The following is a 16,089-nucleotide window of genomic DNA, read 5'->3' on the forward strand; positions in this document are numbered from 1 at the left end:
CAACTCACCAAATAATATTCGGCAGATGCTTGGATTCAGTCTTATGCACACATGTTTTTAATGAATAGGCTGTCGCCACATGTAGGTACTGAACACAAAAAAGAAGACATTGCCAGAGCTCAATGTAGAAATCAAATTCATGTCCAATTAATTTCCTCTGCCACCAGCCCTCATCCCCAAAACCTTTCCTATCCAACCCCAGGTCCACTGTGATCTTTGCGCTAACAAGCACTAGCAGCAGTAATGTGGACTGAAGGTCCACAGAGACATTACTGTGACACAACACCACTGATTTCATGTTCATTTGCACCTTTAACATGTATTACCTTACAAATCCTCTCTTTTTCTCCCTCTCCCTTTTGCTGTCCTCCATTCTTAGTAGCACTATGATCCTTAATCATTGTCCAATGTACATCATTCCTCTTGCCTTTTTTCAACTTAAAAAAATAATTTAATATCACGTAACATGCAACGTAGAAGGATAACAAACAAGAAAATATCAATTCAAAGAGGTTTGACTAGCACTTTAAAGCTACACAACCTCTGAAAAACATGCAGCTGTAGTTCACCTTGGTGATATGTCAATTTCTTTGATTGTACTGACTATGAAAATAAACCAGGGTTAAAAAAGATTAAAAAGGCATGTAAAAAAACACAGCAAGAACTTAATAGGAAGAAGACAGAAATAAAGGCATTTACACTACATAAATGAGAAGTTAGATGAGTGTTCTGTTATCACTGGAGAAAATACCACTGTGTCCTTGCTTTTATGCTTCACCAACCATGGAAATGTTTGCTAGAGGCTGATGTTGCCCTTATCATTTAAACTGATTTTGTATATTTAGCTATTATTCCATTGTTTAGTTCGGTTAGTATATAATAAGCTTCATTTATTTCTTCATTGTCTACAATTGATTTATTTAAGATTATGAGCTGTTCGGTTAAGTTAGAGAATTAAAAGCCAAGGGAAATATTCAGTGTTACAATTTAAAGAAACACACAATTTTTGTAAAATATGCATCCTTGTGTTGTCCTCGGGATTCCCATACACTTGTTTGCCATACACCTACGGGTCACTTTTGATCCGAGGACAACACAAGGGTTAACAAAATTATATTTATGATGCAAAGTATGAAAAGTCAAGTTAAGAAAACATATTTTATGTATACAAACTGTAGACCATAATAAAAATACCTCAGATTGCCTTAACTGTCTGCTCTTTATTACTGAAGATGAAAATACAACTTTAAAGTATATAAAGTACCAATATACCATAAAACATATTCCCTCTCAACTCCAATGTTTGCTGTAGGCCTTATTGAACTTGAAGTCTAACAAAGGAGCAAATTTCTTTTCTTTTCCTTTCCAAAAAGAAACTTTTTAAAATCTACTGGACCACCTCTGCAAGCTGAAAAAAATAACCATGATTTTATTAAAGCAGTGAAGATGAGATACTCTCATCACACAAAGTGAAGCCTAACAGATGAGCTCTTTGAATCAAAGGTATTTTCACTTGGCGATAAAAAAGTAACAAGGAGAATTTAATGAGATACTCCAGACATCAAAAGAGACTTTAAGCTAAAGCTGACACACAACATGAAAAGAGTTGTTTTTAATTTTATTAAATTCATATGTGCATCTTTTTGACAGGAGGACACCTGCACTTGTGTCTGCAGTAAAAGAGGGAACATTTTGAAGTCTTGAGATAATAATGGAAATTTCAGCATTTATAAATGTAACCAGTAGGTGTAGGAAGTTCTTCAACTATTCTATAACTATTACATTCTATACTGGTCAAATTTCACTAATTTTGACATTTGAAATAAGTAAAAATAAAATAAATTTCATCCTTTAAACCAGTCTTTTTCCAAAGTGACCCAAAATACACAAAAAATTAAATATTTTAATTTTTTATACTGTTTTACAGATGTTAAAAATTTGTGTACACTGCTCAAAAAAAGAACACCTTGACAACAATGAAAATTATGCTGCATATTCTGATATTGACTAATGCATTAATGTTATATTAATCTTGATTTGATATTTAAAATTAGCTTTTTTTTAATCTTATAGCATTAAGCACAGTGTTTAACAGTTGTAATGGTTATACATGGGTATATGATAAACCCCATAAAAAGTAGATAAAATATATTTGAATCGTCACGGCTGTTATCTTTTTATCTTTTAGGTAAAACAGGAAATTATGTTATGTGAAAATAGATGTATGCATAGCAATTGATATATATTTCAAAATTCGGTTTAAACACTTATTATGAAGGAATTCTTGGCCCAGATCAAAATGGAACTGGACCATGTGAAGGTAGGTAATATGACCAGTATGTAAGGCTGAATGAAGTGAGATATTCACAGGTAGGTCCCCGGTGTGTTTGAGAACATTTAGATTTAAAGAAATAGAGGTATGAGGTCTTTGCACTGTCAGCACTAAAGCATTTGTGGAAAATTAAGGCTTTTAAATCACAGCCAAAGGAGAAAAAGAAAGGAATCAGTTTATAGACTTGTATACTTTAAAGTTAACTGACATATATTATCCTTCTTTTCAACCATTTTCTGCTTTTATTATTTAGTATTTATTGTTTTTTTTTTAAAGCAATTCCGCTGCTCTGAAAAGTGTGAGATAAATAAAGATGATTCTTTTTCATTAGTATTCTACAGCATTTCCTCTTTTCACATTAACTAAAAAGCTGGATTCCTTCATTGTTTATCCATCCATCTAAGCAATTTTCTTGATTTGGTATTCAGGGTGTTAACTCCGAGAGCAGCTCCTTCATCTTTTATGAATTGGTACAATGATTGAAACAGTGTTCACACCATTTCAATGGAAAATATATGAACACAGACTTTACTTTTTTTGCCCTTGTAGAAATTACCACCGTGCAGTGACCCACAAAATATAATGCTTATCAAGGTCAGAAAGAAAAATGTGCAACATAATGTTTGCAACTTTGTCACATTCAAGTCATGCCAAAATTCGAATGATTATTTTTCTGCAACATTAGAACGTGTAGCACACATTTTTATTTATTTTCTCCAGCCTGAGACAACTGTTCCTCTATAATAAATGTACTGGATCTATGTTTTAAATTCAAGATATATGTATAGAAAGACTGTTGTTTCCATGTGTAGTTATTTAAGTTTTTGGAAAGTTGCTCACCTTTGGTTTTGGAGTGTTATGTTCTGGTTCAAGTCATTTCCTGTTATATTTTGTAATCATTAGTCTTTGTGTATTCTAATCAGTTTTACTTCCTCCCTTTAGTAGTTTTCCCATCCTTGATAATTATAATCTATGACCTGATTAATCCAACCTATGTTGTTTTCTACATCCATTCCCAAACTACCAATTACTCTTCTGTGTCCAATTACTTAATCACTCACCCATTTGTTCTCCCATATTGTCTTGTTACTACTAGTCCAGTTTTCTAGTGATTTTTTTTCCTGTACCTTTTTTCTGGAGTTCCTAGTGTTTTTATTTGTTTCGGCCCACGTTTTTAGTCTCTGGTTTCCTTGTGTACAATATTTTGTCATGTTTTTGAATTTTGCATTTTGCCTGCCCTATGTCTGCATTGCTTGTGCTTCAATGCTGCCTTTCTGTGTATTACCAGTGGTTGGATTAAAGGTTAGATTTTTGGTCCTCCTACAGTGAAATTCTTACAACCCTTCCAACATATATGGAAAGCCAAAAGCAGAAATATTCAAAGAATCATCAATGATAACCTACATTAAGTGACACATTACATAAAAAAGAAGCTGGGGTAGAGGTTGGTTGCAAAGCAGCTTGAAGTGTGAAGTTAAAATTACCTAAACAGCACGCCCTGCAAGAGATTTGCCAAATGCATATGACTGAAACATTGGCTTGATTGTGTTTCCTGCCTGAACTAAAGATGGACTCGATTTGAATTATATTCTTTATATGAGAGGTCAAAACAAAACTTGGACACACCAAACAGCATCAGATAGTATTGTAAATCACAACTTCCAGTACTTGCAGTTATTTTTCTATCTTATGTCAATCAGTGAAGTTTTCTCTCCCTACTTACACTTACCTGCAGCAGTTCTTTAAGCTAAAAAGATTTTTTTTTTTAAATTGCATTTTATTTTATTTTATTCACCAGTAACTTATTTTCCCAGCCCGTATATCAGTACAGATGTTGCTATTGGCAGTCAAAACAAGACACACAACTTGCTATGCCGAGGACAGAGGGTGTCTTTTATTAAGCAAAATGTAGAATCACTGCATTGGACTATAGCGTAGAACACCAGTCTCAAGTAAATTACTTTAAAACTAGCTTACAATGTTTTTGTCTTTTATTTTGACCTGTGTCAGCAGGTTTTTAAAAACATGCAACAAATTCCATCTAAGCACATGTCAGCCATGGCATGAATAATATCTACATTTTACTTTTCCTAAATGAGACAGTGGGATTGGAATTAGAAAATGAAAACCCTACTCAGATAAAAACAAAACAAAATAAAATAATGCATATTAAATGGAAGGCCACAAAAAAAGAAAACTGTAAATAAAATAATATGAAATACAATGTTAAATAAGTGTACTGCTTATTAAAAAACAAAAACTAATTTATGTAATCTTAGTATTAGGTATTACGTATTTAGTACTTAGTATTAGCTATTAAAGAGACCATTCAGGCAATTTCTCCACTACTGAAACAGAGTATTGTAGCTGAATTGAAACTGATATCATTGGTGTATTCAAAGCGACAGATAATCCTGTTTTAGCCTGGCTGTCAGTCACTGCCAGAGCTTCATGACCTTAACACCGTGCTTGATACCAAAGCATGCAATCTTAACTGGCCATCCGAGAATATTTCACGGTATTACAGACACTGCTGCTAATTATCTCACACAGACAGTGTTCTCTGCTGTCTGTGGGTTTTCCTACATCCCAGTTAACACACTTAGGAAATGAAATGTGCTATAGCTTCATCCTAAGTAGTAGTGATTGCCAATTTAATTTCCATCCATGTGTTCCATTTGGTCATCCTGTATAGTGGGTTTCAGTACCACACAGTACAGACTAGGACTGATAATGATGCATTTTGGCATCGTTCCGCACAGTTTAATTCAAGCTGAAACTGTCTGCAGTATAAAATCCTGCATGGGAAGATCTGATTTCAGTGCTCTGATTGCACAAAAGACACTTTTGACACACAAGTTTTTCGGCAGAGCACTGACAATGAGACGGTAATAATTTCTGACTCTTAGACAGCATGCAGAATAACTTGATTGAATGAGTATAATTATGCAAGAGTAGGCAATCCATCCTCATTACCACAGGCATCCCTCACATGCCCTCGGCTCCATAATTATTAAGTGTATTTAATCCTTACTTTAAGTGCTCCACCTGAGTGTGCTCTCAGTGTGGCGTGAGTAGTAGATGTGAATGTGCAGGACAATCTTTCAAGTTGAATGTAATACTATAAAATGGAACTTTATTTTGCTTCTAAGGGGAGACCAAGTAAATCCAAATCAAGACAAAGGGTGGTGGTATGATTAGATGCTTGATGGTTAAATGTGAAGAGGGCAGGGCTACGCTATGGCACAGAGTATCAAAGTGTATGCAACTAATATGTACTTATATGTGCAATTAAATGGCCCCATGCAAAGGACACCGCAAGTGCCTACATAAAGACGCTTTCATGATTTACTGATTCTCCCTTTCTCACCCACTGTTTCCAACAATACCACGTGACGTCAGCGTGAGATTATTTTCTCAATTTCCCTCACTGATAATTGGCTTCCAACAGATTGACCTTTCTATTTAGTTTTTGATTAAAAATGGGTCCCTTAACTTCCATTTGGATGTTAATTGATGTCACTTACTGTTCAGCGTATAATTTGGCCAATGCACCATTTAACTTTCAAATATTGGCTTCTTACAGGAACACCTTGTTTGCATTTTTAGTCTCAGTCAGTGTGATCTATTTAAGCATGCATCACATTTAGGAGCATTTTTCATCTTCGTTTGTAATATGTAACTATGTTATTGTGTTTAAAAATCCAAAGTGATGGAAAATAAGCAGCATTTAATAAACAATTCTTACATCACACCTGCGAAGAACAGCAAAAACAACAAAAACTGTTGTAAAGTGTTCGTTAGAGTGGTTTAAAATGGATCTGTTGCACCATATACTGAATTTTTGTAATGTGCCAATGAAGGTAACAAAAAAATGTTCCAAACAATTCATAAATAATTGCAACACATATGTGCTCAGATCAGATTCAGTTCAGTCACTTAGGGATGGATGTTTCATCAAGTATAGATGATGAAAGACCAAACTGAAATGATACAATGCCCACACTTTAAAGACAATAACAGTACCTCTTTTCAGGCTTTGTAATAGTCGGTAGTTTGTCATCTGTGAAGACTGAGTTGAGGGCCCGGTGTAATCTCTGGAAAACAAGCAACAAGTTAGCTGTTATGTGCTTACTGTAAATGATCTGTCTGATTCTTAAGTGTCTGAAAGACTTTAGCATAAGCAGCAACAACAAAGCAAGAACAAAAAACAAATGCACAAAATTTGCAAAACCAGAAACTGTAGATAAAAACAATTCATTTTATAAATCTTAGTAGATTTTTCATAATTGCTTGCACAAACTATTTTTAAATTATAGTGTGACCACAGTCACGGTCACCACATGTGTGTTTGAGTGTGAGTCTGGTCCGTACCTGGCTTGTGTGTAGCCAGTATTTGAAGCGTGGCTCCTTGACCCTTGGGATCACCAGCTTGTACACAATGTGTTCTGCTATGGTGGTCAGCAAAGATAAAGCCACACCCACACACAACATCACAAACAGACCAGAAAAATGCTTTATACCCATCTGCAGCGTCTGGAGAGAAAGAAAATGAGACAATCAGTATATGATAGAGAAGATTGAGAAAGTGAAAAGGTGGGAAGGATAAAGGAGGTTATACAGGGAGTGTGTATACAGATATGCATATGGAGAAGCAGATGTTTAAAAACAATCCATGAACAGTCAAGTGAAACAGATTGTTTTCGCAGGATGCTATGCAACTGACTATAAAAATAAAGGCTTTGGCAATTTACTGGTCTGGAGCATTCAGTTGTTTGTTAACACAATGCCACAATCTTCCCATGAGTGGATGCCCCAGCAGAATTACCCAGAGGTCAGACCTTGCAAGCTCAGAGAAACTGCAAAAAACCCAGGAGCAATACCTCAAATGTTACAGCCTCCAGTTAGCACATTAAATATTAAAGTTCATGACAGTATGATTTTTTTTAAAAATGAACAAGTGTGGCTTTTTTCGAAGTGCTGCAAGCCTCTTCTCTCTAAAAAGAACATGGTAGCACTGTTTATGTTTGCAAAGTTGAATCTGAAGAAAACACAAGATGTCTGGATCAATGTCCTTTGAACAGATGAGACCAAAACAAAGATGTTTGGCAAAAAACAAACAAATCATATCAGCACAAACACCTCATACTATCTGTCAAGCACAACACTTTAGTGATGATGATTTGGTGGTTGGTGGTGGGTTTTGCAGCCACAGGACCCCTGCACCAAACTATTCTAGAGCCAAATGGTAGGCCAACTGATGAGCTGCTGAAGCTTCACTTTGGTCATGCAACAGGGCATTGATCTCAGGACAATGAAGCATAGAACATTTACAACAGAACGGCTGAAAAGGAAAAGAATCAAGGTGTTGCAATGACCCAGTATAAGTCACACAACAGTGTGAGGGCATTACAAAGTCATATAGAAAATAAGTACTTTAAGTTATTCCTGCTAAAGATGGTTTTATAAGTAACTGAATCTGTAATTTAGGGTGTACTTAGATTTTCACAGGACTGCATAGACTCCTCTTATTTACATGACAGTAAATGACTTTAAGCTTTATACTTATTTCTTGAAATTCTCATTGTCTGATTATTTGAGACACACAATGCAATAAATAATATATTAAATGTATTGCTTACATGTGATTTATATGGATTATTAGCTTATTTTGTTCATAAAAAGAAACTGAGGGCAAAATTAAGGGCGATAGCCTCTAAATATCATTATGAAGTCAGTCACAAGTAAAAATTGCTTGTTTCATTTAAATAAAAACAGAATAATTTTTCAGAGGATTGGAAATCTGAAGTAAGACCACCTTGCATTTACAAACTCAGGGCAAACACGTTATGAAATTAATTTCAAATCTCTTGGAACAAGTTTTCTCATTCTTCTGAAATATAAGAGAATCCCTCTGGGATATCACACTTACGATCGAGATTGTGATTGCCTCCTTCACATCTTAATTTACACTCGTTCTGTTCTAAATGTGTCCATATTATTGTGCGAGTCTGTACATGTAGCCATCTACAGGGTGGGCCATTTATATGGATACACCGTAATAAAATGGGAATGGTTGGTGATATTAAAGTCCTGTTTGTGGCACATTAGTATATGTGAGGGGGCAAACTCCTCAGGATGATTGGTGACCATGGTGGCCATGGTGGCCAAGCACACCATTGTTTTTCTTGTGACATTACCAATAAGTGTGATGTGTCACATGGCCCTCTTCCTATTGAAAAAACAAAAGTTGTATCCAAGATGGCTGACTTCTAAATGGCCACCATGGTCACCACCCATCTTGAGGAGTTTGCCCCCTCACATATACTAATGTGCCACAAACAGGACTTTAATATCACCAACCATTCCCATTTTATTACGGTGTATCCATATAAATAGCCCACCCTGTACAAATGTGATATCACACTTTGCTTAACTGACCACTTGTTGCAGTTACTGCAGTTACGTATATTCTCATAAGACTGTTTTTAGTGCTGAGTGTGCAATAGCTTTTTGATACCGGGGCAGCTGCAGTGATTACATTATAAAGTCATGTTGGTGAAGAATACATGATGGATTAAATTTGTCAATGCATTTTTGTGACTTGGCACGCTAGCCGTAATGAAATTTTGGAGGGTGGACGATCATGATTCCTGAGAAGTTGTCGAATAAAGAGAATAGTAACCTTTGGCTGTGCTGGAATACATTTTAAACTCCATAGAAATCCATTGGGATAGGGGAAAAAACTACTGTGGTATCCTTCAAAGTCAAGATGAGCTTACTGTATATATGTGACATTAATCTGATCTAAGGCTACGTTCACACTGCAGGTCTTAATGCTCTATTCCGATTTTTTGATCAAATCCGATTTTTTTGTCTGGTTGTTCACACTACAAATAAAATGTGACAGGAAACGGGCTCTAGTGTGAACGGTTCACGGCCCTTGTGTTCTGTTGTGTGTCGGCAAACAGAACACACAACGCGTTCTGGTTGCGGAAGTAAAAATGGCGGCTACAGAGCTAGTAGGTGTTGTTGCAGCAGTCTATCAATTTCTGCACAGTCGTAACCGAAAGAATTTTGACAAATTAATTAGAGAAAGAAGGACACTGAGAAAAAAGAAAGCCCGTGCTTTAACAATGGCCGCCATGCTTTCTCGTTTGTTTTCTCCGGCGCTGATAATTGGTGTTTGTCTTGTGTCAGTGACGTAAAAGACGGATTTAATGCGACATGACCATCGCTTTCTAAAACATCAGATATGTATCGGATTCAGTACCACATACGAAAGTGACCTAGGTCGGATTTGAAAATATCGGATTTGTGCTGTTCAAACTGTCGTACCATGATCGGATATGGGTCGCAAAGTCGGATTTGATGTACTTTCACCTGCAGTGTGAACGTAGCCTAACACTCCAGCTTCAGTGAATAAAGAACACATTTGAATCTGTGTCCAATAGTACACTCCAACATTCCTCATTAGAAGGCTCATCACATGAAAACACATACTATATGCTACAGGTTTTGGTAACACACGCTTCTAGTCTCATACCACTATATACAACAATCATTTCTAATGGTCCTGTTATATTTCACCATTTGACTGCATAAATTAGCAGAAAAAAAATCGATAAAAAAGCACATCACTTTCATCATCTTCACTTCTTTTATCACCATTTATTTCTCGGTAATGCTAAGTTTGGCCCTCCTAATGTTAGGTAATTGAATAATATGCAATTTATTGGTATTGATTTTTATTACTTCAAATGGGATCAGATTCTTTGGGGTGACAGAGAACTGGGTGAATGCCAGAGAGCTTGGCTACTGTACCTCAGTGAAGCCAATCCATCAGATTTTTTCATCTTTTCAGAATCCTTAGGCTTACTGCTGGTGGTAGTCACTCATCGGTATAAATGATTGCTAAAAAAAAGTGCTGAGCAGAGCTAAACTGGGCCAACCTTGTCAGTAACTCATATCGCTTATATGACATGAGGTCCCTGCTGATGCTGCCCGATGTATGCAAGTGAACAACAAAGTTTAGAAATCAGTTTAGATCATTTTAAGTTAATGATACATACTTGATATTTAAAATCATTACCAATAATATGAGAACCCTAAGTGTGCACATGATCACCGTACTGCGGTTTCTGTGAGGCAAAAATTGAAATACACACCCTGATGAAGCTAAATATCAGTTGAGCAGCTTTCTCCTCCATAACGTTAGGCAGACTGAGGTATGATGGTGCAAAATGAATTGTACCCGGAGCAATTTAAATGTCTGCAGCTCTAGATAGCATCTATAACACGTCTAGCTGCTACACACCGGGAAATGATTCACTTAGGTGACATTGAATCTGTGGCAATGCAACGTACCACATTGCCACAACCACAACTACTGCTTCTGAGCTCATAAAATGGCAATTTGCATTTAAGTATTTAGTAGACGCTGCCATTCAAAGGTACAAATCACGAGTGCTTATTTAGGCGACATCCTTGTGATCGACAGACATTATGTTACCATCCACACAGCAGCTAAGAAAATAAATAAAAAGAACAAAGTACAAAAGGATCCAGCGCAGTATGCTGTGTGCTGTCTGCACTGAGCTATAGGAGCCTCTTTTATAGTGTTTGAAGTCACAGTCGGGGAGAAATATGGCCAGAAACAACAAGTATTGTATTTCTAATAAAACATATATTTCTCATACTATGAGTTATTCGAGAAAATGGCCTCTTTTGCATTGACATCTTGTAGCATAATTACTGAAGTAGACTTTATGTGTAGTGACCAAAATATGAAAGATTACTTTTATGAGTAAGTCACTGTGTGAGGTACATAAGACTTTTCAGAGCTTTCAAATAGAGTTTCCACATAAATATTTGACAGCAAAGAAACTTGAGTAAGATTTGAGTAAGAGATAAAAATGAGACAAATGCGTTATATTATATTGTTCTGATTTTGAAATTGTAGAAATGATCATTTATGATATAATGAAATGATAAATACGCTCTATTTTCCCTACACTGCCTCGCTTTAATCTTACCTCAGTCACAGCGAAACTGCGCTTCCCGCAGGGAACGACCTTGTACCATTTGTCATGCAGCATGTCCATGAAGCCATCTGACTTGTACTGACTAATAAGCTCTGAGATGTTGGACGTGAGTGGAGAGTTCTGAGGGAGGCCAATGCCATAGCCTGCCATTGGACACACACAAACACACACAGAGACTCTTTAGCGATTATTCTTCTGTCATAACGGCAAAAACACCTTTTTTCATGTCACCTTCATGCTGCTGTTGTATTCTTTCCCTGGTTTACAGCTATGGGAAAAACAAGCTGAGCTGATACACTTGGAGGTCTGGAGAATTTAGCTTTTTTACTTTAAAAAGTCATAATTTTTCCAAAGCAAAGCTTGACGATATCATTATATCTCTGAACGTCTTAGCAGGCCAGGAAGGTGTGACAAATTCAGCAACAGCCAATTACAAAAGTACCTTTCCTTGGTAGGAAGCATGCTGATTGATGTGTATTGTATCCTGAAGGCTTAAGGGTGCATTAAGTAATTAACAACACCGCTGGAATCTGGGACTACGATGACTTGTAATGGAAGCAACTGCCACGGGAACATTTTCACAGCGGGAGGAAGAGGCTTTCTAAATGGACCACAGATTAACAGTAGACACCGGAGAGTGTAAGCTTTTGAAAGCCAAAAGATTAACCACTGTGTAAACGTTGAGTGATTGATATTGTTAAATTTAGGCTTGTTCTAAAATTGCTCATGGTCAGTTAGTCTGCAGTGATGCAGAAAGACCTCTTAAAATCAGGTGATGATTAAAAACCAGAGCTGGTGAATGCTATTCACATGTCAGAGTAATGATAGATTTAATCTAAAATGTTCATAATTAATATGCTTGCACATTACCTTCAATTGCAAAAGGTTTTCCTACTGTTAGTGTTTTACAGTCTGCATCTATGGAGACCTCATAGTCCAACAGTGCTTTGTCCATGATGAATGCATCCAGTTTCTGAGGGTCGGCCCTGTAAGCAAAACAAAATACTGTAAGTACGCTGCAGCTTAAACATTTGTGTTCACTCAAATTTTGCCATCATTCCTCAAGCTAAACAGTAAGAGATTATGCATATATTGTGTTGCATAATTTTGCAAACATAATATGAATTCAAATATAATTGTAATAAATGTAATTTATATTGTGTGGGTCATTTTTAGGCAGTTGAACTTTGTAATACTATCAAATAATCAAATAAACAAACAAACTGGCATTTGCAGTGTGATAGATGATAATTTGCAAGACTCATTGAGTGATTCTCCCAATATCAGGTGACCAACAGCAAATCTTTTACACTATTTTAAGTCGCCCTCTGAATTTGACATGAAAAATTCATCTTCACCACCTCACGAGACAGTAACTTAAATGAACCTTAGCTCATTGTCTGACTCTTCGTCTGCGACTCTGAGGCTTATTTTCCCTGCATCTGTCCTCGTGTCACTTCTCTGACTTCACAGGAGGGTGAGTAGAAAGAATGAAGTTCACCTTCAGTCATTCTGTTTTAACAGGTCCTGCAAATTTTTTTTTATGCCCTACCTAAATTCATGTGTAGGGCAGAGCTGAATATATAGACCCTATGAAAACTGTTTGCATTTTTCTTCTCTGGAAATCAAAACAAGCAAAGTTTAATTAACGGTAAAGCACGAGGACTAACTGCAGACATGATGCTACTTAATGCACAATACAAACTGAAAATGAAACTGAAAGCAGCGAATAAAGCATAAAAGCATGCAAGAGTGAATTGTTTTTCTTGTGGGCGTTTTACAAAGCCTTTTAAATGGCAGCACACCCTGAAATTATCACTGAAAATGAAATGTAAGTGATTCAACAAATATTTTTGCCTTGTTTGAACTTCATAATTGTGACGCCAGCCTTGCCTTTATTTTTCCCCAATCCTTTCATTGGCTACCTTCCAGGAAAATTACTGCCTGCCTACAGGTTTTTGCCAATTTATTTGTATTCCTCACAAGTCTGTTATATAGAGGTGAGATATTAAGTCACAACACTCTGAGAGGCTTTTACAAATCAACTTTAAAACGTCTTTACTGACAGCTAGAGTCTACCGGGATACAAACGCTACAAAGACTTTTTCAAGATATACTGTGTTTTGCTTGTTATCAAGGACAGCGTTTGAAATCTTGCACTATCTTCTTCCTGCGAGCTGCCTTTTCATTATTACCGGCTGAATTATGCTGCAGCTTGCATCCTTGGTCTTTTACCACAGCATGTCATTTATGGCCAAAGCACTATCTTGACATCAGCCATCTAACAAACCAATATGATTAAATCATGATGCATCCCTTTTTACATCATCTATCTATAAATCACATATTTGCATGAATGGAAAACACCACTACTGACATCAAAATGTCTGTGGTATACTTTTACTTAAAGCCAGAGTTTCCATTACTGTGGGGTTATAGGGATAAGTCTTTGCATTATGAAGTACACTCGCAGGTTGAAATTGCTCTCTAATAAATTGTCTTCTCTGTCGTATTAGAGTAGCATTCCCTATATATCCATTAATAGGCCAGCCGTAATGGTACATGACAGCTGTCTGATGGCTTGTAATGCTTCAGCCAGTGAACTTTTTCCAAATGCTCTAATTATAAAGAAGACAGGCTGCAGTCAGTGGTGTTGTTAGTTTGTTTCAGCCGCACTGGTGAGACATGGTCATTAAAGTTGAAACATTATTGAAAAAACAAAACAAAAAAATTGCCCTGATAAGAATCAGTGCTTGCTGTAATCGGTGCCTAGTGTGCAGGGATGACAACTCCAAGTAGTCATCTAAATTACTGTATTTTCTCAAGCATTTCACAATGTGTGCTACATATACAGCAACATTTTGTTTAGCTGTCTTGTGTTTTTTTGTTAATTATCCATTTGATAAATAAGAGTGTGCCCCAATGGCCTGTGTGGCACACTCTTATTTACCATTCCCATGATCACTGTCAGCGTCATCAGCATGTTCTTATAAGATCCCTTAAAACCTGGTTTTGATTGTTAATGTTTACCTCCTTGTGAAAATACACTCAATATTCAGCTGAACTGCTTGCTCTTTGTTTGGTACACCTCTAGTACTGGGTTGGGCTCCCTTTTGCCTTTAAAATTGCCTTAATTTTTCATGGCATATATTCAACAAGGTGCTGGAAACATTGCTTAGAGATTCTCCTGGAAGCAGCCATCAGAATATAGGAGCACTATGGTCAAACAAGCTCACAATATTCATGTAGGCTGGGGCTTTTTATTTGTGCCAAGAGAAAAACAAAACAACCTCCCCCCCAAAAGAACAACCATTACATTACACCACCAGCCCGAACCACTGATACAAGGCAGAATGGATCTATGCTATTCTTTATGGCAAATTCAGACCCTACCTGATGTTGCAGTAGTAATAGCAACTCATTTGAAAAAGGCAATGTTTTTCCAATCATCTATCATCCGATTTTGGTGAGTCTTAGTGAACTGAAGCCTCAGTGTCCTGTTCTTAGCTGACAGGAGTGCTCCCTCCATGCTCTTCTGCATACCATAATTGCAGTAAGTGGTTAATTGAGTTATTGTTGCCTTCCATCAGCTCAGTCTTGCCATAGTCTCATCATATTCCTCTGACATCAGCATAGCATTTTCACTGGATATTTTCTCTTCTTTAGAGGGTTTCCCTGAGATGATTCTGTGGGAAACTTCCAGTAGATCATCAGAAATACTTATACCAGCCCGTCTGGCAACAACAACCATGCAACATTCAAAGTCACTTAAGATACATTTCTTCCCCATTCTGATGCTTAGTTTGAATCTCATCAGGCTGACCTGACTATGTCAAAGTGCATTAAATTGCTTACAGAGTGGTCAGCATGGAGTTTAGTCTGTTTGTCAACACTAGCAAGGCATTGGAGGGGGAGGACATTACAACTATAAATACTCCCCCCCCCCCCAAACAGCAGTCTGGCATTAAAAAAATAGATAAAAATTATTTCTACATAGCACTGTGTACTTTGGAAAGTTGGTCTGTTCTTATTAGGAAGAAAAAAAGAAAAGAAAACATTGCTCACTAGAGCCGACCTCACTCTAATTACCCCTCAAATAAACATTGAAGCTGAAAAGACTACATTCCTCCACTCCACAGGCAGTACATTGAATTAATTATCAAAATATGACAAAAGATATGATCCAAAGTAAAATCCAAGAAAAGCAAGTATACTTACACTTCTATGAAAAAGTTTAGTGCAATTAGTGCAGTATGTATTAGAGATATACTATCAATCTGTTAGTACACAAGTGTCTTGCATATGCATATACATAATGCTTAGTCCCTAGTGAAGTAAATCCCAATGCAGAGGATTGTACATTTGTATACTGTCTTGTTGCCAAGTTGTAATTTTCTAAAGATGACATTTTTGCTTTCCCTCTAATCAGCATTTTACAAGCTCAGTAAAAAAGAAATCTTGTTTCATCCTTTCAAATTGTGTTCCATGCAGACCTGCTGTCTTTTAAAAAAAAACCCAAAACTATATTCTGTTATGCACCGTGGGGATGCTAGTTGAATGTTGAAAGGGCTGAGGATGACAGCAGTGGCAGGAAAAAGAGGAGGGTAAGATCTGAATGAGAACAGGCAGGCTTGTGGTGGGGAATGACAGCAGCAGGGATGCAATTTTCTTCTCATTTTTTTTTTCAAATCTGGCTTTCATTCGGCATGCGCA

At 36.7% G+C, this 16,089-nt stretch overlaps 1 protein-coding gene across 2 annotated transcripts in view; it reads right to left on the reverse strand.

Annotated features, from left to right (window-relative positions):
- grin3a (glutamate receptor, ionotropic, N-methyl-D-aspartate 3A) overlaps nucleotides 1-16,089 on the reverse strand; it is a 52,563-nt gene that overhangs the window by 3,457 nt on the left and 33,017 nt on the right. For both annotated transcript variants that reach the window (XM_005451419.4, XM_013270786.3), the window contains 4 exons: nucleotides 12,247-12,362; nucleotides 11,368-11,519; nucleotides 6,707-6,868; nucleotides 6,359-6,429 (listed from right to left, as the gene is read on the reverse strand). In XM_005451419.4, coding sequence (XP_005451476.1) covers nucleotides 6,359-6,429; nucleotides 6,707-6,868; nucleotides 11,368-11,519; nucleotides 12,247-12,362 — 501 coding nt within the window. The remainder of the gene's footprint in view (nucleotides 1-6,358; nucleotides 6,430-6,706; nucleotides 6,869-11,367; nucleotides 11,520-12,246; nucleotides 12,363-16,089) is intronic.

This window comes from Oreochromis niloticus, linkage group LG7, assembly GCF_001858045.2.
Source record: "Oreochromis niloticus isolate F11D_XX linkage group LG7, O_niloticus_UMD_NMBU, whole genome shotgun sequence".
Taxonomy (NCBI): domain Eukaryota; kingdom Metazoa; phylum Chordata; class Actinopteri; order Cichliformes; family Cichlidae; genus Oreochromis; species Oreochromis niloticus.